The sequence below is a fragment of the Mesocricetus auratus genome, unplaced genomic scaffold, assembly GCF_017639785.1.
Source record: "Mesocricetus auratus isolate SY011 unplaced genomic scaffold, BCM_Maur_2.0 Super-Scaffold_100018, whole genome shotgun sequence".
NCBI classification, from domain to species: Eukaryota; Metazoa; Chordata; class Mammalia; order Rodentia; family Cricetidae; genus Mesocricetus; species Mesocricetus auratus.
Window position 1 is genome coordinate 50,225,029 of NW_024429199.1, and position 19,660 is coordinate 50,244,688.

General features: G+C 45.8%; 1 protein-coding gene across 1 annotated transcript; it reads right to left on the bottom strand.

Moving 5' to 3' along the window:
• Positions 1-990: 990 nt before the first annotated feature.
• On the bottom strand, positions 991-19,342 carry Prdm9 (PR/SET domain 9). Its single transcript, XM_040728338.1, has 11 exons — positions 19,261-19,342; positions 15,842-15,922; positions 15,412-15,535; positions 14,835-14,942; positions 13,057-13,106; positions 10,914-11,046; positions 9,514-9,615; positions 9,033-9,304; positions 8,617-8,684; positions 7,174-7,367; positions 991-2,627 (listed from the first exon to the last, which is right to left on the bottom strand). The coding sequence occupies exons 2-11, from the start codon at positions 15,896-15,898 to the stop codon at positions 1,075-1,077; spliced, it is 2,661 nt and encodes an 886-aa protein (XP_040584272.1). The 5' UTR covers positions 15,899-15,922; positions 19,261-19,342; the 3' UTR covers positions 991-1,074.
• Between the last annotated feature and the right edge of the window lie 318 nt (positions 19,343-19,660).

Here is a 19,660-nt window from a genome sequence, read left to right on the forward strand (position 1 = left end):
AACCCCTTCCTTGCCCATTTGCTTTTGGTCATTGTGTCTTATTACACCATAGAAACCATAACTAAGACACTCAGTTATGACTTAAATCTCAGATAGTTCTCCTTGGGTCCCAGACTTGATTATCTAGTACTCTTTTTTTCTTCTAATAGTGTCTTTCTATGTAGCTCTGATTGTCCTAGACATTTACAATGTAGAACAGAATGGCCTTGAAATCACAGAAATCTAACTGCCTCATCCTCCTAAGCACTGGAATTAAAGGTGTGTGTCACCATGCCTACCTGGCTGATTGTCTAATACTATAACTGTAGTGACCTCAGACTTATACCTTTCCAGGGACTGAAATTTCACAAAGACCTGAGCTCAGAATATGCATTCTCTAATGCCCTTCTGACTTTTTCTGCCTCCAGTGATTAATGGGGAATGAGGTGCTTGGGCTTCAGACTTGTATGGAGACAAACTTATTAGACCAGGAAGCTAAATAAATAAATAGCATAAAAACAAACAAAATGTAGAAGGGACTTGCGTGGGAAAGAACTGACAGACATCCTTTGAATATCCAAGAACCCTTCTTCTGCTTTTTTGTGCATTAGTGTTTTTGCCTGTGTGTATGTATGAGGGTGTCAGGTCTGGGAGTTACAGACAATTGTGAGATACTATGTAGGTGCTGGGAATTGAACCCTGGACCTCTGGATGAGGAGCCAGTGCTCTTACTCTTTGAACTACCACTCCAGCCCCCTCTTCTGCTTTCTTTGTTGTTGTTGTTTTTCTAGCTCACATCATGAAAATGGAAATTTGTAGTAGTGGGGCACATGCCTTTAATTCCAGCACTCAGAAGGCAGAGGTAGGAAGATTTGAGGCAGAGGCAGGCAGATCTGATTTTGAGGCCAGCCTGGTCTCCAAAACAAGTCTCAGGATAGCCAGGGCTACACAGAGAAACCTTGTCTCTAAAAACAAGTAAGCAAACAAAAAGAAACGACGAAAGAAAAGAAATGGAGATTTTCTGATAATTTTATACTCAAGTTTAGAAAATCAGTGGACTTGTCAGAAGTTTTAGTAAAGTAAGTGGGAAGATATTTAGAGGCTACATTTGTCTTCCTGTGATTGCTGAGGTGTGGTTTTATTGCCATTGGCTTTCTCATCCTTCTTGTGTGTCCTCTGGTGACTGATGAGGCATGACTTCAGTGTAAAGCCCCGCCCACACTCCCTGCAAACATAGGGCTTCTCCCCTGTGTGTGTCCTCTGGTGTCTGATGAGGTCTGACTTCAGTGTAAAGCCCCGCCCACACTCCCTGCAAACATAGGGCTTCTCCCCTGTGTGTGTCCTCTGGTGTCTGATGAGGTGTGACTTCAGTGTAAAGCCCCGCCCACACTCCCTGCAAACATAGGGCTTCTCCCCTGTGTGTGTCCTCTGGTGTCTGATGAGGTGTGACTTCAGTGTAAAGCCCCGCCCACACTCCCTGCAAACATAGGGCTTCTCCCCTGTGTGTGTCCTCTGGTGACAGATGAGGTTTGACTTCAGTGTAAAGCCCCGCCCACACTCCCTGCAAACATAGGGCTTCTCCCCTGTGTGTGTCCTCTGGTGACAGATGAGGTTTGACTTCTGTGTAAAGCCCCGCCCACACTCCCTGCAAACATAGGGCTTCTCCCCTGTGTGTGTCCTCTGGTGTCTGATGAGGTCTGACTTCAGTGTAAAGCCCCGCCCACACTCCCTGCAAACATAGGGCTTCTCCCCTGTGTGTGTCCTCTGGTGACAGATGAGGTTTGACTTCAGTGTAAAGCCCCGCCCACACTCCCTGCAAACATAGGGCTTCTCCCCTGTGTGTGTCCTCTGGTGTCTGATGAGGCGTGACTTCAGTGTAAAGCCCCGCCCACACTCCCTGCAAACATAGGGCTTCTCCCCTGTGTGTGTCCTCTGGTGACAGATGAGGTTTGACTTCCGTGTAAAGCCCCGCCCACACTCCCTGCAAACATAGGGCTTCTCCCCTGTGTGTGTCCTCTGGTGCCTGATGAGGTGTGACTTCAGTGTAAAGCCCCGCCCACACTCCCTGCAAACATAGGGCTTCTCCCCTGTGTGTGTCCTCTGGTGACAGATGAGGTCTGACTTCAGTGTAAAGCCCCGCCCACACTCCCTGCAAACGTGGGGCTTTTCCTCCGTGTGTGTCTCCTGGTGCTCACTGACATTTGACTTTTCACTGAAACATTGCCCACATTTTCTTTCAATTCTTGAGATTTCTGATCCAATAAACAATTTGACTGTGTCCTCTGTATTTGTTTTCTGGCCGGTTCTGAGCACTTCTTCCATAGTTTTCTTATTTTCCTCAGATCTCAGTTGTCCTTTGAGTGTGGTGGGAAAGGCTGTTGAAACCCTCTGTCTTGTCCATTTATGCATGGGTTTGGACTTTCCTTTGACCTCTTGACTTCTGGCCTTGTCATTTTCATTGTGTGAATTGAAATGTTTCTGTTCCTGAAGCTGATCTGGATGAGGATCCCCTGGCTTGGAGTTTATCATTGAAGATGCTCCTGAGAAGATTTGAGTACGATGATTCCATTGCACATGTTGACTGAGGAATTTTGGACTTGAGAAGGCCAAAGAGCACAAAAGACAAGGATGGATCTCTGTCCTTAATTCTGTGGAAAGAAGTTTTTGGTTAGAGTGAATATAATAAACAAACTGCCCAGGCATCTGATTTTCTATGTAGTCAGGCCTATCCCACTACTCAGTCTTCATGTGTTAACAACACAAAACTCAGCCGGGGTTGATGGTTCATGTCTCAACACTTCGGTTCAAGGACAACCTGGTATATGCAGTGAAACTTTGTCTCAAGACAAACAACTAACACGAGTTGTCTCCCATCAGGTACAAACGGCAAATGCATTCCCTTATCCCATTTTATTTACTATATCTTTTACAGAAATCTATAAAAGCTCATATTAGGGGCCTTTTCTACAAGTCAGCCTATGGTCCTCCAAGTAGGATCAGAGGAAACTTTACTTCTGATATAAATGGTGCAGGCGGTGAGCATACCCTACAAACTACAAGTATCTTCTAGGTTATATCCTATCGTAACCCAACAACCCTATTCCTCACCCACTGACTCAAATCCCTGTGCACCTTTCCCCCATGCGCTCTCTGCACCCATTTCATTCTACTGAGATATAGCAACACTTCCTGGCGTAGGTGGAATTTCCTTTAATGGTTTTTCCTAAGAAGGGAAATGGATATGTCAAATTGGAATCCATCCAAGTAGAAGATTGACAACTGTGAGCAACTGGGTAGATAAAGGCAGAACGTGTGAATCCAAAATTGTCTTCTCTTTCAAAAATACACATTCAACGGGGGATTCTCCTTCAGGAAGTAGAATTCAGGTTCGAGAAGGCGTCGTGTGTTCTCGGTCCTATTGACTAAAATACCCTGGCTTCTGCTGCCAGGAATTGTCTTTCTCAGTGATCCAGAATTTTTTGTTTGTTTGTTTGTTTTTGGTTTTTCAAGACAGGGTTTCTCTGTAGGTGGTCCTGGAACTCGCTCTTGTAGACCAGGCTGGTCTCAAACTCACAGAGATCCTCCTGCCTCTGCCTCCCGAGTGCTGGGATTAGAGGTGTGTGCCACCAACGCCCAGCCCAGAAATCTTAAAATGAAAGTTAACTCCTTCCTCAGGCCTCACACCAAACATTCATGCTTACTTTATTTACTCTTATCCCTTTTCAATTATAAAAGAAAATTCCTGTTTCAAAGCATATCCTTAGGGCTGGAGAGATGGCTCAGAGGTTAAGAGCACTGGCTGCTCTTCCTGAGGTCCTCAGTTCAATTCCCAGCAATCACATGGTGGCTCACAACTATCTGTAATGAGATTTGCTGTAAACATGCCAGAACACTGTATACATAGTAAATAAATCTTTAAAAAAAGTAAAATAAAATACATGAATGTTCCTTTAAAAATAGGTATTCCTATATACCTACTAGATCTCTGTGAGTTCGAGGCCAGGCTGGACCGACAGCCTCCAAAACAGAGAAACCCTGTCTCGTAAAACCAAAAAAAAAAAAAATTAAGTTAACACCGTTAGTAAACAGAACATCATCAGATGATTTATTCTGCCTTTGTTATAATAGAGCATCTATCTAAATGTGCCACCATAGGTGAAAAGTTCTATCTGCAGTTATTTATTTCTTGCATTGTGTTTTAGTTTCTTATATTTTCTTGGCCTTCTGTATCATTGATTTATTTTTAAAATCTTGTGTACGTGTTAGGAAATCATGATTTGAACTATTGAATGTTAATGGCATGTACATGCTTTTATTGTGCACATCTGCTGTCTACAGTGTGTTTGTGCACACCTCTATTTTCTGTAACTTATTTTACTGCCACCATTTCTTGGAAGTTCTTACCAGTTTAGAAATGTACCAAACATCAGTTCATTAGATTAGAATCTATCTGTTCCAGGTAAATCTTTCTAGGCTTTACTAAAATATGTACAGACTAATCCCCTCTCCATTTGTTTTTCTTTTGTTTCTTTCCACCCCTTTCTCCTTCCCTCACTTTTATTTGTGATACTGCCTATGGAAGTAAGGGTCTTGTTCAGTTACCTATCACAGAACTATATCCCCAGCTAAATTTTGTTTTTCTTCTTTTTGGGAGTGAGGGGCAGGAGCCTTGCACATACCAGGCAACACCCAATCCTGTATTTATTTTGAGACAGTCTTGGTAAGTTAGCCAGGTTGGCCTTGAACTCACCCAGTTTTAATTTTTTTTATAAAGTTATTAGTTTGGTGGGTAGGCAAAAATTAGAGATTGCTCAGTTCACAACGTTTCATCATATCCTAAACAAAGGCCATAGAAGTAACTACAGACGTATGAGTGAAAAGAGCGTCCTCTTGATATTGAAGTAGTCAAGGCAGAGTGGGGGAGAGAACTACCTGAGCATGTACACACTGGCAGCTTACCCTGTCTGTCCTATGTGTTCTCATTGTAAATGGACAGGAGCTATACTTTTTAAATGTTTTTAACAAAGAGGATTCTTTTCTGAATCTTTGCAGCACTATGATTTGTAGAAGGAGGTGCTGAGAGAATCACCAGTTTTGTTGTCAGGAGCAGAACAAGGCAGTTTGACAACCACTGTGTAGAACTGCCCCCAATTCAGAACACCAGGAGGCTGTGAAGCCAATCATTTCAAGTTCCACATATTAAATATTTGAAAATATACCTTTCATAAATCCTCCTTGACATACTGCTTTTTCATGTCAATAGGTATATTATGTGTGAAAGGGGTAAACTAAACTCAAGGGCTTCACTTCTAGTAATTTAGAAATGAAAGGACCAGACCCTCACTCAGCCCCCTGCCTTAGTAGCCATGACAGGCTACAGAAGAGACACGTAGGCCTCTGACACAAGGAAACTCCAGATCCTCTGGTCTCCAGGAGTCTAGGGCCAACACTGAACACAAAGAAACTCCCGCCCCTGCCCCTCCCCCACAGCCTCTAGATACTTGGTTCCTGGGAACTGTTTGGCCACAAAAGAAACTTCAGGGGGGATCAAAACCTCCCCTGTAGTCTCCAGGATATAGTTCTGAAAACTATTGGTCTCTATGAACTACAGGCCACCTGCAAGTAACAAGACAATGCCATAGAAACCACAGAATGTTCCCTCTCAGCACTGACCAACGAAAATAATCGGTACACAGGTACTTCATGCCAAAATATGACTTTGAGAAATTATCCTAATTGTTTCCAAATGTCAACCAATCAGAAACCAACTTGTACCTACTGATGTAATCCTGTAACTTTTAAAACCTAGCAGTAGACAGGGAACTTTACTCCCTCTGGAGACTACTGCAACAGCTTGCCACAGGGGGTCCCTCTCATTAAAGCCTTGCTTTTGCAGTCTTCCTGGTGGTCTCTGGAGACTTTGCAACTTGGGCACAACAATGTGAACAAAATAATATTTTCTTAGGCTAGGTGTTGGTGGCACACACCTTTAGTCCCAGCACGTGGGAGGCAGAGGCAGGCGTATCTCAGTGAGTTTGAGGCCTGCTTGGTCTACAGAGTGAGTTCCAGGACAGCCAGGACTGTTACACAGAGAAACCCTGTCTCGAAAAACCAAATTAAATAAATAAATAAATAAATAAATAAATAACATAACATATTTTTTTCCCCTGATATTGACCTTTTCGGGTGAAGAGTTCTGAAAGTTTGCAGCTCTTGCCTGTGTTTGATTCACATTTCATTCTGAATCTGGGGTGGGTAGAGTGGGTAACATCTGGTTTAAGCCAGCTAAAACCTGGAGATTTGAGTTGTAGTTTTTGGTTTTGCAAGACAGGATTTTTTTGTGTAGTCCGGGTTGTGCTGGAAATCACTCTGTAGACCAGGCTGGCGTGGAACTCACAGAGATCCCCCTGCCTCTGCCTCCCAAGTGCTGGGATTACAGGCATGTGCCACCACCATCCCACCAGTTGTAGTTATTTTTTATATTTTTTAAAATTAGAAACAAGCTTGCTTCATATGTCAATCCCAGCTCCCTCTCCCTCCCCTCCTCCCCCCCAACCAACCTCCCCAGGCCCCCCCTACATCCTCACTCTGCTCCCCAGAGAGGGTGAGGCCCTCCATGGGGGATATCCAAAGTCTGTCATATCATCCAGGGCAGGGCCTACGCCCTCCCCCATGTGTCCTTGTTTTTTAATTTTTAAATTTATTCTGCCTTTGAGTTGCTTTCTGTTGTATCCAGGGTTTCATTCCTGGTGAGGTTTGTGTCTGTTCCTTGCTGTGGATTCTGTTTCTAAAAATGCCTTTGAGGGATCCTGTTCATGTTTCATTTTATTTCTTTTTGTTGTTGTTGTTTTGCTTTTGTTTCTTTGTCTGTTTTTCGAGATCCACTTGACTCTGCCTTCCAAGTACTAAGATTAAAAGGGTGTTCATGTTTCTCACATTCCCCACCCTCCTTTTTACTACTTGTATTACTAGTGCTCTAGATGCTGATTTTTAGGAAGTTCTTTTAAGGTAAGTTTTTAACACTTGAGATTGTACCTCCTATAGAAGTGCTTGAAATTTTCATTTTTCTCTAATGGATTTAAACTTAACTTTTGTTTACTATAAATCATTAAGGAAAAAAGAGTTGAAACATGAACATTTTCAAGGAGAATTCCTCCTTCTCTTTGTTTTTTAAGGAGCCAAAGTAGTACTCACCTCTTCCTGTGGCAAATCCTTTCTTGATCTTGCTTCCCCACTGAATGCCCAGTTCCTGGCCATACTCATCCCCATACCAGACCAGAAGCTCACAACCGGGTCTGATGATCCGGCAGGTTCGATAGAAGATCTGTCTGTGATACTGAAAGGCCACCAGGTTCTGCTCCTCATCATCCCGGGCACAGTTCACATACCTAGAGTAGACACAAAAAGGAAGGAAATACCAGGCAGGCAGTTCTGAATCTGCACCTAGCCCCTGATTCATGCTCAGGGCCTCCATGCTTCAAAGTTTCCACTCCCACACTTTTCAAAGAACCTTATGTCCCCATCTGTCTTTTCCCTAATGTTATGTACATCATAGCTCCAAGTCCTACACCTCTATCCCCGATCCCTTTCTTTCCTCAAGAGCCCAGCTTTCAAAACTGTTTCAGACTTCCAACTTTACTGGTGACAAACAGTGACTTTCTGCTTCTCTAAATACTAACTTTTCCAGTTTATACCTTGGAGCTTGGCACTGTCCATATATTTTGCCTCTAGACTCTTACATTTCATCCTACACTGATCCCAAGTTTGTTTGAAATTTCTTCCCACTTTACCATAGCCCAGTTTACCATAGAAATTTAGAGGTCTCTTAGCCAGACAACACAGAAAATAGGACTAAAGATATAGCTCAGTTAGAAGAGTGCCTGCCTAAATACACAAAAATCAGGACTCCATCCCCAGCACCTCATAAAACTGGATATGGTGGTGCATACCTATAATCAGAAAATGAGGTCATGGGGATAGGAGATTTAATATTACCCTCTGCTACATAGGGAGCTTGAGGAGAAAGAACCTGGGCTGCCTTGTCCTAAAAAAAAATAATAGAAAAACAGTAGTTTGTTTATATTTTCTAAGACTCCTCCACAGAAAAGGGCGCACAGTACCCAAAGCTAAATCCTTCCAGTGTGGATGTCTCTGAAGCCAAGGACATCCCCTGTCCTCACAGACTGAGGGTCCTTTGTTGTAGGTTTTTTCAGCACTGTGTACTTCTCAAAAGATCACCACCAAACTTTCATATAGTAAATTATCTGTAACATGCCTCTTGTAAGGACACAAGTTGTATGACCTGCTCAAGTGATAAAATCTGTTTTCTGAACTGGGACACAAAATAAATGCTTCATAAATATTGAATAAACTGTAAACCCAATGTTTTCAATGGATGTAGGCCCCTTAAGGTTTGCCTCATTGTTCCAATTTTGCTGAGCAGATTTGTGCTTTGATAAAGTTAACGATAATATTAGTAACTTGTTTTTTTTCCTGACTGTTCACAATATGAAAAAGTACTATGCTGAGAAAAAGATAAGCAAAGCATATGGGAACCACAGAGGGGGCCGTGATGAAAGGGAAAGGGACAAGTCTTGTGACAGTCTTTCCTGGAACCCAGAGACCTAATGGCCTTACCTCATCCAGTTGGCTTGGGACTCATCCTGTCCATCCACATACTCATAGCAGTTTCTCCCCTTGGTGATCTGAGTTTCAGAAAAAAAAAATACGTTAAGGCTCTGGGATGACAATAATTAAATCACGTCACCCCACTCCCATTAGTGCTTCCTGACTTTTGGGTCAGCCTCTTACGGAGACCCCACTTGATGCTTCTGAGTCATCACATGCACACGCGCTTCCTGGGGGCCACCCTATCCCCACTCACCTTTAGTTCTGGAAGCAGGACCTCCACGATTGTGCAAAGACCATTCAGCACACAAAGTTAGTCATTTTGCCCCTTACCACATCCTAGTCTATCACACTGGAATCACAGAAAGGATTGGGGCGGGGGGGCGGCAGAAACGGAAGATGGAGGGAAAGGAGGCATTTCTCACCAGCCAGGAGTAGCCACTGTTGGCTGCCTCTTCATCATCTGTGATCTGGCCTTTATAGGGACCAAAGTGCAGACCCACTGGCAGGTCGGATGCTTCATTCCATACTCCAAGCCCAGCCTCAGGAATGCCGGATGGACCAATTCTCAGCCCAGGGGGCAGACTGAGGACTGAGCGGTTGGGATGACCGCTGTCCACCACACTGTCTTTTACAAATATGGGAGGCCCATGGTTGGGGCAACTGTTGATGAAGAAATTCTGGCACTTCTCACAATCTAAGATAAGAACAGTAGGGATTAGTGAAGGTGTGTGAACATTCCCAGATCTGAAGGTCTTCAGAAAGACCACAGCACCGCTGTCATTCCCTCTCAGTCTGCACCGAAGTCACTAGAGTAGATATAGTGGAGGCCCCACATGATCCAGATGAGCCTTTATATCAGAGCAGAGCAGCCTTCTACACGAGAAAGCCTTGATGGACACTTACAGAGGTAGTCATCATCCTGTGGCTCGTTGACCTCTTCATATGCAAGGCCCTTTCTCTCTCGAAGACTGTACATCTTCACTTCAACATTCTTTCTCCTTAGCTCTGGATTGGAGAACAAAGGTGAGTTAAGGTTTGTAAGTCCGGAGCATTTATCCCTGTTTCTTGAGGAAAATCTAAAATTTGGGTCTGGAGTGATGGCTCAGCAGCTAAAGTACATGCTGTTCTTGTAGAGGACCTGGGTTTGGCTCCCAGCATTAACACAGTGTCTCACAACCATCTATAATCCCAGTTCTAGGCAATCAAACACTCTCTTCCAGTCTTTGCAGGCATCAGGCACACACGTAGTACAGGTACATACATGGAGGAAGACACTTAGACCCAATAAAATATAATCTTTAAAAACCTAGATTGACTTTAAATTTTTAAAAGAAAATGTGACATTTATTGCTATAAAGTTATATTGTTCTGTATACTCTGCTTCCCCTTTAACTTTCTGTTTAAAGAAACTAAGATTCACCCAACAGCGATGGCCCACGCCTTTAATCCCAGCACTTGGGAGGAAGAGACAGGTGGATCTCTGTGAGTTCGCAGCCAGCCTGGTCTACAAAGTGAGTTCCAGGACAGGCTCCAAAGCTATAGAAACCCTGTCTCAAAAAACCAGGGGAAATAAAAGAAGCTAAAACTGTGCCTTCAGCTGACTACAGATGCCTAATCCAATTTTAATTTCTGACTTTTCAGGTTTAATTTCTATTTGACCACATCTTCTACTTAAAATGGTTCATTCATGTGTTGATTCATTTAGGAAGTATTTGTTGATGGCACGCTGCAGATCAGGCACTGAGCAAAGGCCTGGGAGCACAGCATTGAGAGAATTTGGTTCCTGTTGCCACAGAGAAGATTTATTGGACACCTTGCCTGAATCGGTTGTTTTATTCTTCACTTGCTGTTTTAAAGCAACATAGGAGCTATCATACCCTTATTTCCACATATTAACATTTAGAAGCTTACAGATTGCCCAAGCCCTGGTCCCTCCATGTGAATAACAGCCCAAATGTATGTCTTTCGAGACAGGGTTTCTCTGTGTTGCTTTGGAGGCTGTCCTGGAACTCGCTCTTGTAGACCAGGCTGGTCTCGAACTCACAGAGATCCGCCTGACTCTGCCTCCCAAGTGCTGGGATTAAAGGTGTGCGCCACCAACGCCCAGCTCAAATGCATGTTTTTAAAGTCAGTCCTGCTACAGTACTTAATGGCATGTCCACTCCCAATGCCATAGCTTAGACAAGACCAAGTTCAGAACTATCTGAAGTTCACTAAACTGTGGACCATTCTAGATCACTCTCATCAACCTTCCAAGGTAACCAACCTAAAGGGATTAAAGCTCCCAAATTATTTACTCTTACTTGGTTTTTGCCCAGCTTGCTGTCCAACAGCATTTCCTTCTCCAAGAGAAGACACTGGTTTCTGGGCATGTTCTGAGTCACTCGTATTCAGCAAATTTTCAGGTCCAGACACTTTCTGTATTCTCTGTGTTTCCTTTAATTAGAGGCACACACAAAAACACAACAGGCATTTCTGTAGTTCTCTATGCCTTTCCACATGGTTTTACATGTTACTTTAGCTAACGAGTGAAAAATCCTTGACGTGTGTGTGTGTGTGTGTGTGTGTGTGTGTGTGTGTGTGTGTGTGTGTGTGTGTACTGTCTGAATAAGAGAAAAGGAAGAACCTACATGGACTGTGAGTTTAGGGCAAGAGGCCATATCCTAGGTTCTCTACCTTCAGGCTTCATTTCCAGCTAGAGGGGGGGATATTTGGGAAGGCTAGCTGGAAAGTCAGCAAAGTTTGTAAATGAAGAGGGTAAGGCTTACAGAGAGAAAGAGGGCATATCTATAAAGTAGGAGATATTTGATGAGATGAGAAATGTAAAAAACAAAGATAAAACACACCTGTAAAAGTAAGTGACAGAGCAGAACAGTAACTTTGGGAAGAGAAGGAAGAGATGGCCAGCAGAAATGTACCTATACAGCTAACTAAGTGATGCTAAAATTGCAAAGTGGAATGTCGGAATTAGTTGACTCTGGAATTAGGTTGTTTATTTGAGACAGGGTCTCATGTAGGCTGGCCTCAAACTCACAGGACTTCTACCTCAGCCTCTCAAGTGCTTGAATTACAGATCTGAACCATCATTCTTAGGTTGACTGTGGAATTAGATTAACTAGTTCTTGGACTAATTTTGCCAGAAAAAATTCACTAATTTTCTCAATCATAAATGTGTTTACAAGCTAATTGTTCATTTTTAAATATTTATTTTCACTTCTGTGTGTGAGTATGACATGTGCACAGGTTCTGTCAGGATCAGACAAGGGCATTCAATCTCCTGGAGTTGGAGCTAATTGCAGCTTTGAACTATACTGTTAGAAACCAAACTCAGGACCTCTGGAAGAACAAGAAGTACTATTAACCATTGAGCCTCCTCTCCAACCTCTATACATGCTCTTTTGTGATACTGAATAGAACATGTGCAATTAAATATAATATTAATGTGAGATTAGTGACTTCTCTCACAGTCTCTCCCACAGATGGTATTTCAATGGAATAATGTATGCCTATATGGAAGTCTTACATCATTTTCTCTTCCCCATCCCAAGATGCACTATTGTGTACCATGGCTGATCTGGGGATCCTTATGTAGACTAGGCCGGCATCAAACATACAGTATTTCCTTCTGACACTGTTTCCACATAATTACAGGCGTGCACCACCATGCCTGATTAACTCATTTTCCTATTTGTGGATCTATTGCTGTCAAACTTGAATCTTCTTAGGGCTGACAGCTGCTCTTTCAGAATGAGTCTCTATGAGGGGGAGGACCATATCTCCTTTATCTTGTCATCCAAAGTAAAAATTCTCTTTGTATTTATAAACTATCCTCAAAGTACATTAGTGTATTTTCCACTTTGACATGGCACTAAAAAAAACTGAGGTAGAAACACTGAGGTGAGTGATATGAAATGGCTAACGCTATGACTTTATAATACTAAGTTTTTTAAAAAAGTTTCTTCTTTTAAGATTTATTTATTTATTATAAATACAATGTTCTGGCATGTTGATGGTTGTGAGCTACCATGTGGGTGCTGGGAATTGAACTCAGGATCTCTGGAAGAGCTATCTCTCCCACCCATAATACTAAGTTTTAAAGAGCTTTGGAGAGAGAATTTGGAATTGACTGCACCACTGCTTGCTATGATCTCAGGCATTATTACTGGACATTTCGGTTCCTTATCTATAAAGTGGCTATAATTTACTTCCTGTCTCATAGGGTATGTTAATATAAAATACTTACAACCTGAAATACTGTGAAAATAAAACAAGTCCAGTCAATACTGTTGATGTTCTCATTAAATTCAAATAGTGATAAGGATGAGAAAAGATGCAAAAGAGACTGGAAAGACAGATGTTCGCAGGGAAGTCTTTGCTTCTCCTTCTCTTATCTGTGCTTAGATCCATGGGGAGCATTTTTGTCTGTAGGACCTGGGAAGGACTTACCTTCTGTTGTTTAGTGTGCTTCACTTGGAAAGGGACCCAAGGAGGACTACCTGGAAAGTGATGAGAAATGGGTGTTTTGGTTGGTACATATTTTTACTCGTGGGATTCTCAACAGGAACAGAGAATTCTGAAAAACTGAGTGAAGACTTCAAGGAAGAGGCAAGAATGATATGGAAATTTTTAAAAATATGATAAACCCTATCTTTCTATTGGGGGCATTGATGATTTTCTTTAGGTTTATTCAAAAGTAGACAAAACTCATCTTCTCTTTATCTTGTGCTCATGAGATATCTATTGCATTTATTTTCAAGTAAATAAATCAATTGACCTGCAATGAGGGAAAAAACTGAATAAACCAAGAACAAGAAGAAATTAAGTACCCATAAAAAAGTCATGCAGTAAAAGGACATTTTTAGTATTGTTCTCAACTGAAAACATGGGAGTCTTTCCCCTGTGGTCACAACAGGCATGCAAAGATCCCCATTCTTGCTATTTCTATTTAACATAACACCAACAGTCCTGATTAGCACAAGCAGGCCAAAAAAGAAAGAAAGAAGAAATACAAGTCAAAGCTGGGGTGTCTTTAATCCCAGCACTCAGGAAGCAGAGGTAGGCAGATTTCTGTGAGTTCAAGGCCAGCCTGGTCTACAGAGTTGCACAGTGAAACCGTGTCTCAAAAACAAAACAAAAACAAAAACAAAAAATAAAGAAGGAATGAAGGAAAGAAAGAAAGAAAGACAAGTCATTTTAACTTGGAAAGAAGAAAGTAATTTTATAAATTACATTGTATTTTATACAGAAATCCTTTAAGGTTCCACTAAGAATTGCAGGACATAAACACTTTTTAAAAATCCCACAATAAACAATCCAGGAAGGAAAAATATTAAAACCACATCTACAAAGGTTAAAAGAATAAAAATAGTTAGTAGTAAACTTAGCCAAGGATTTAAAAGATTTGGAAACCAAAAATGACAAAACATTATTGTGGTGATATTTTGTTCGTGATCTCACAAAGCTTGCCTGAAGATCAGAGTGCAGAGTGAGATACTAGTTAGCCATAGAGGCCAGGCAGTAGTGGCTCATACCTTTAATCCCAGCACTTGGGAGTCACAAGCCTTTAATCCTAGCAGTAGAGAGATGAAGACAGGAAGGGATATGGCTGAACAGAGAGAGGAATATAAGGTGGGAGGAGACAGGAACTCATTGAATTCGGTCTGAGGATTTCCTAGAGGTAAGAGCTCTAGTGGCTGGCTGCTCTGCTTTTCTGATCTTTCAGCTTTCACCCCCTAATATCTGACTCCAGGCTTTTATTATTAAGATCAATTAGAATTCAAGATACACATTTCCAAAAGAAATTAAAGACTCAAAGAAACCCAAAAAAATAGAAGTTTATATTACCTCAAATAACCTACAGATGTGTTTATTATCAAAATGTCAATGCCATATTTTGCTGAATTAAAATAATATCAAAATTAGTATAGGGTTTAAGGGAATCAGAACAGGTGCTTGTGCTAACTATTCTAGATTTGACATTTCTAGTTTATGCCCACATTTGTCTATATTTCATACTTATTATATATATAGTACATAATTTTCAGATATTTTAAAACATACAGGAATAGCTTCTTAGTTAATTTTGCCTTGCATCTTGTTTGCTTGTTGGCCTTTGAGTCTTGAGGGGAAAAACTCCCAGTTTCCAGAAGTTAATTCTGAGGATATTTCTGAAACCTAAATGTGGCCTGGTTCCAAATAGGTACGTATAAATCCTGACCCCTCACCTTGCCGCTTAGGCGTCCATTCTTCATCAGAGTCCTCACTGTCATCTATCTGGGGCTTGAATGCTTGCCTTTGGTAACACATGAAAGCTGGTCTGGGGGCTTTGAGACCTGCAAAGAAGCAAAATGTTCCTCTTAAAGTGGAAGCAGGCCAGCCGGGCATTGGTGGCACCACCCACACCTTTAATCCCAGGCAGAGGCAGGCGGATTTCTGCGAGTTCGAGGCCAGCCTGGTCTACAGAGTGAGTGCCAGGACAGGGTCCAAAGCTACACAGAGAAACCCTGCCTCGGAAAACCCAACAAACAAACAAAACGAAGCAGGCCCTAGAAGAAGCAACAAAAGAAAAGTATCACAGGCCAGGTGGGTTCTGAGAAAGGAAATGGGATCTTGGCATGGCCTGTACTGTGTTGACTTTTAGCCCCAGATATATACACACACACACCAGTTTCCTCTACACTTGTCTCCACAGGGAACAAGGCCACTCTAGATACCTGGGAAGCACACCAAAGGGGGGAAAAAAAAACCAGGGGGATTGGAGGTTTTTTACCTAGGCTGGTCTGACCCAAAACTTCTCGTTACCTATAGAAACCAGCATTTTATAGTTCCTTTTCACATTCCTATAGCGAATTTTCTCCCACTCTCCCATCTCTGCCCACTCTTCTTTGGAGAAGTGTATGGAAATATCTTTGAACTCATCTTTGACCTGGAGGGAAAAAAACAAAAATAAAAAAACAGACCGTGCAGGGCAGAGCATGGGACCCTGGGGCGGCCTCAGTGATCAAGATTTCCTCCCCATCCCAGGAGCCCCTTTAAGCAAACCCTGGATGATCCTGATGATAAAGCAGTTGCTAATGAGCCTTTCTCCTCTCACACATCAGGGACCCCCCCCATCCTGTCACAGGAAAACCAGCGTGGTAATGTAGGCCAGGAGTCTGTGGTCCCCCCAAGGTCATCTGTTTGCTTCTGCACACCCCATGATTCTCCTGACTCTAGGACAGCCTTGTTGTACCTTGGGCCTCTCTGCATCTCCCGCTGGACTAATCCCTCCCTGCTCGTTGGTACTCATGGTGCAGAACACTTCCCCGGGGTCCTGTGGACGGAGAAGAAACTCGTAAACGGAGAAGAAACTCGTAAGCGAGCAGGAGGCCCACCAGCACGGGGGAAGGAGCTGGAGGCTGGGAAGCCAGGCGGCCAGCACAGCGGGTTGCTGTTTTCTCCGGCTGTCTGTCTGTCTGTCTGTCTGTCTGTCTGTTTTTTTTTTTTTTTTAACCTCTGTGGTCCAGTAGGCTGGTAAGGGTGCAGTGGTTCTAACCCTAGGCACCAAGCCTGCATCGGGTCCCCCTCACCTGCCCTCCACCTGAACCTAGGAGTGAGGGCAGAGCACTCGGGGCTCTCGCCTGACCGTGCTGGGTCTTGGAGAGATGTTTTCACGGCAGTGGATTCAGGGATCCTGGGGACAAGGGATGGGAGTCCCTGCGATGAAGGTGTGAGGATTTTTAAGTTAGGGTTACGGCGGGTTAAGGACCGGGGTTGTGTCAGGTGGTGGGAACTGGGAGTCTCTCGGGCAGTGTGCATTTTTAGGGCGGGGTCTTCAAGACAGGGTTTGGGGACTTTGGACGTCGGTAGGATTCGAGGGTTGTCACTGGAAGGTGTTTGGAGTCGTGCTGGAGGACCGCGCGTAAGACGATGGAAGCTGATCTGAAGGCGTGGCGGGAGGTCCGGTCAGCACCGAGGGTGTTCGGGGTCTCGGGGGCATGGGAGAGCATCTACACTGAGAGCCCAGGGGAGAGCGTCTACACCGAGAGTCCAGGGGAGAGGGGAGAGCGTCTACACCGAGAGCCCATGGGAGAGGGGAGAGCGTCTACACCGAGAGCCCGTGGGAGAGCGTCTACACCGAGAGTCCAAGGGAGAGGGGAGAGCGTCTACACCGAGAGTCCAGGGGAGAGGGGAGGGCATCTACACCGAGAGCCCATGGGAGAGGGGAGAGCGTCTACACCGAGAGCCCGTGGGAGAGCGTCTACACCGAGAGTCCAGGGGAGAGCGTCTACACCGAGAGCCCAGGGGAGAGCGTCTATACCGAGAGTCCAGGGGAGAGCGTCTACACTGAGATTCTATGGGAGAGCGTCTACACCGAGAGTCCATGGGAGAGGGGAGAGCGTCTACACCGAGAGTCCAGGGGAGAGCGTCTACACCGAGAGCCCAGGTTCCCAGCGTGGAAACTTGGTCTCTCTGTGGCGAGCTACCCGGGTTCCTCAGAGGGTGGGCTGGTTCCACGCAGGTGCGTTTGGGACTAAACCAAAGGGCGTTTGGGGCTCCCGAGAAGCTGAGGAGTCTGTGCGTGTGTGTGTGTGTGTGTGTGTGTGTGTGTGTGTGTGTGTGTGTGAGAGAGAGAGAGAGAGAGGGAGGGAGGGAGGGAGGGAGGAGAGAGAGAGGGAGGGAGGGAGGGAGGGAGGGAGGGAGGGAGGGAGAGAGGGAGGGAGGGAGGGAGAGAGGCTGAGGAGTCTGTGAGAGGCTGAGGAGTCTGTGAGAGGCTGAGGAGTCTGTGAGAGAGAGGCTGAGGAGTCTGTGAGAGAGAGGCTGAGGAGTCTGTGAGAGAGAGGCTGAGGAGTCTGAGAGAGGCTGAGGAGTCTGTGAGAGGCTGAGGAGTCTGTGAGAGAGAGGCTGAGGAGTCTGTGAGAGAGGCTGAGGAGTCTGTGAGAGAGAGGCTGAGGAGTCTGTGAGAGAGAGGCTGAGGAGTCTGTGAGAGGCTGAGGAGTCTGTGAGAGGCTGAGGAGTCTGTGAGAGGCTGAGGAGTCTGTGAGAGGCTGAGGAGTCTGTGAGAGAGAGGCTGAGGAGTCTGTGAGAGAGAGGCTGAGGAGTCTGTGAGAGAGAGGCTGAGGAGTCTGAGAGAGGCTGAGGAGTCTGTGAGAGGCTGAGGAGTCTGTGAGAGGCTGAGGAGTCTGTGAGAGGCTGAGGAGTCCGTGAGAGGCTGAGGAGTCTGTGAGAGAGAGGCTGAGGAGTCTGTGAGAGGCTGAGGAGTCTGTGAGAGAGAGGCTGAGGAGTCTGTGAGAGAGAGGCTGAGGAGTCTGTGAGAGGCTGAGGAGTCTGAGAGAGGCTGAGGAGTCTGTGAGAGGCTGAGGAGTCTGTGAGAGAGAGGCTGAGGAGTCTGTGAGAGAGAGGCTGAGGAGTCTGTGAGAGAGAGGCTGAGGAGTCTGTGAGAGAGAGGCTGAGGAGTCTGTGAGAGGCTGAGGAGTCTGAGAGAGGCTGAGGAGTCTGTGAGAGGCTGAGGAGTCTGTGAGAGAGAGGCTGAGGAGTCTGTGAGAGGCTGAGGAGTCTGTGAGAGAGAGGCTGAGGAGTCTGAGAGAGGCTGAGGAGTCTGTGAGAGGCTGAGGAGTCTGTGAGAGGCTGAGGAGTCTGTGAGAGGCTGAGGAGTCTGTGAGAGAGGCTGAGGAGTCTGTGTGAGAGGCTGAGGAGTCTGTGAGAGGCTGAGGAGTCTGTGAGAGAGAGGCTGAGGAGTCTGTGAGAGAGAGGCTGAGGAGTCTGTGAGAGGCTGAGGAGTCTGAGAGAGGCTGAGGAGTCTGTGAGAGAGGCTGAGGAGTCTGTGAGAGGCTGAGGAGTCTGTGAGAGAGGCTGAGGAGTCTGTGAGAGAGGCTGAGGAGTCTGTGAGAGAGAGGCTGAGGAGTCTGTGAGAGAGAGGCTGAGGAGTCTGTGAGAGGCTGAGGAGTCTGTGAGAGGCTGAGGAGTCTGTGAGAGGCTGAGGAGTCTGTGAGAGAGAGGCTGAGGAGTCTGTGAGAGGCTGAGGAGTCTGTGAGAGGCTGAGGAGTCTGTGAGAGGCTGAGGAGTCTGTGAGAGGCTGAGGAGTCTGTGAGAGAGGCTGAGGAGTCTGTGTGAGAGGCTGAGGAGTCTGTGAGAGGCTGAGGAGTCTGTGAGAGGCTGAGGAGTCTGTGAGGAGGCTGAGGAGTCTGTGAGAGGCTGAGGAGTCTGTGAGAGAGAGGCTGAGGAGTCTGTGAGAGGCTGAGGAGTCTGTGAGAGGCTGAGGAGTCTGTGAGAGGCTGAGGAGTCTGAGAGAGGCTGAGGAGTCTGTGAGAGGCTGAGGAGTCTGTGAGAGAGAGGCTGAGGAGTCTGTGAGAGGCTGAGGAGTCTGAGAGAGGCTGAGGAGTCTGTGAGAGAGGCTGAGGAGTCTGTGAGAGGCTGAGGAGTCTGTGAGAGGCTGAGGAGTCTGAGAGAGGCTGAGGAGTCTGTGAGAGGCTGAGGAGTCTGTGAGAGAGAGGCTGAGGAGTCTGTGAGAGAGGCTGAGGAGTCTGTGAGAGAGAGGCTGAGGAGTCTGTGAGAGAGGCTGAGGAGTCTGAGAGAGGCTGAGGAGTCTGTGAGACAGGCTGAGGAGCCCGCGGGCCGGGGCTGCTGGAGTGGGTGCGGCGCCGCTCACAGCCGGGGCCCCCGGGGTCTCACGCGCTGCGCCGGGAACGCCTGGCTGGCTGCACGCGCCTGCGCCTGAGCGCGCGCACGGCCCGGATCCCGCCGCCGCCGCCGCCGGAGGAACTCGGACGCCGACTGACGGCACCGGCCGCCGCGGGGCGGGCGCCGGCAGCGACGGAGGGGCGGGGCTCCGCCTGTCAGTCACCGGGGCGGTCCTCGGGGAGCCCCGCCCCTCGCCGGGATTGGCCGCCGGGGCCCACGAATGGGGCGGCATCCAGGGCGCAGGCGCAGTCTCGCCCTACGCGCGTTGTCTGCGTCTCTGGGCTCCTCTTGCTGCTTTTTATTTTTATCTTCTTCCCGTTTTATTTTCTTTATCTTATTTTATATTTTGTGTTTTATTTTTCTTGGGGGGGGTCCAGTCTTCCAGTCTAGG

Coding starts and splice junctions, on each gene's coding strand:
- Prdm9 (XM_040728338.1), bottom strand. CDS start 15,898: ATGAGTACCAACGAGCAGGGAGGGATTAGTCCAGCGGGAGATGCAGAG. Junction 8,685..9,032: donor ACAGTGGCTACTCCTGGCTG/GTGAGAAATGCC, acceptor TCTGAAACTCAG/ATCACCAAGGGGAGAAACTG. Junction 7,368..8,616: donor TCCCAAGCCAACTGGATGAG/GTAAGGCCATTA, acceptor TGTCTACTCTAG/GTATGTGAACTGTGCCCGGG.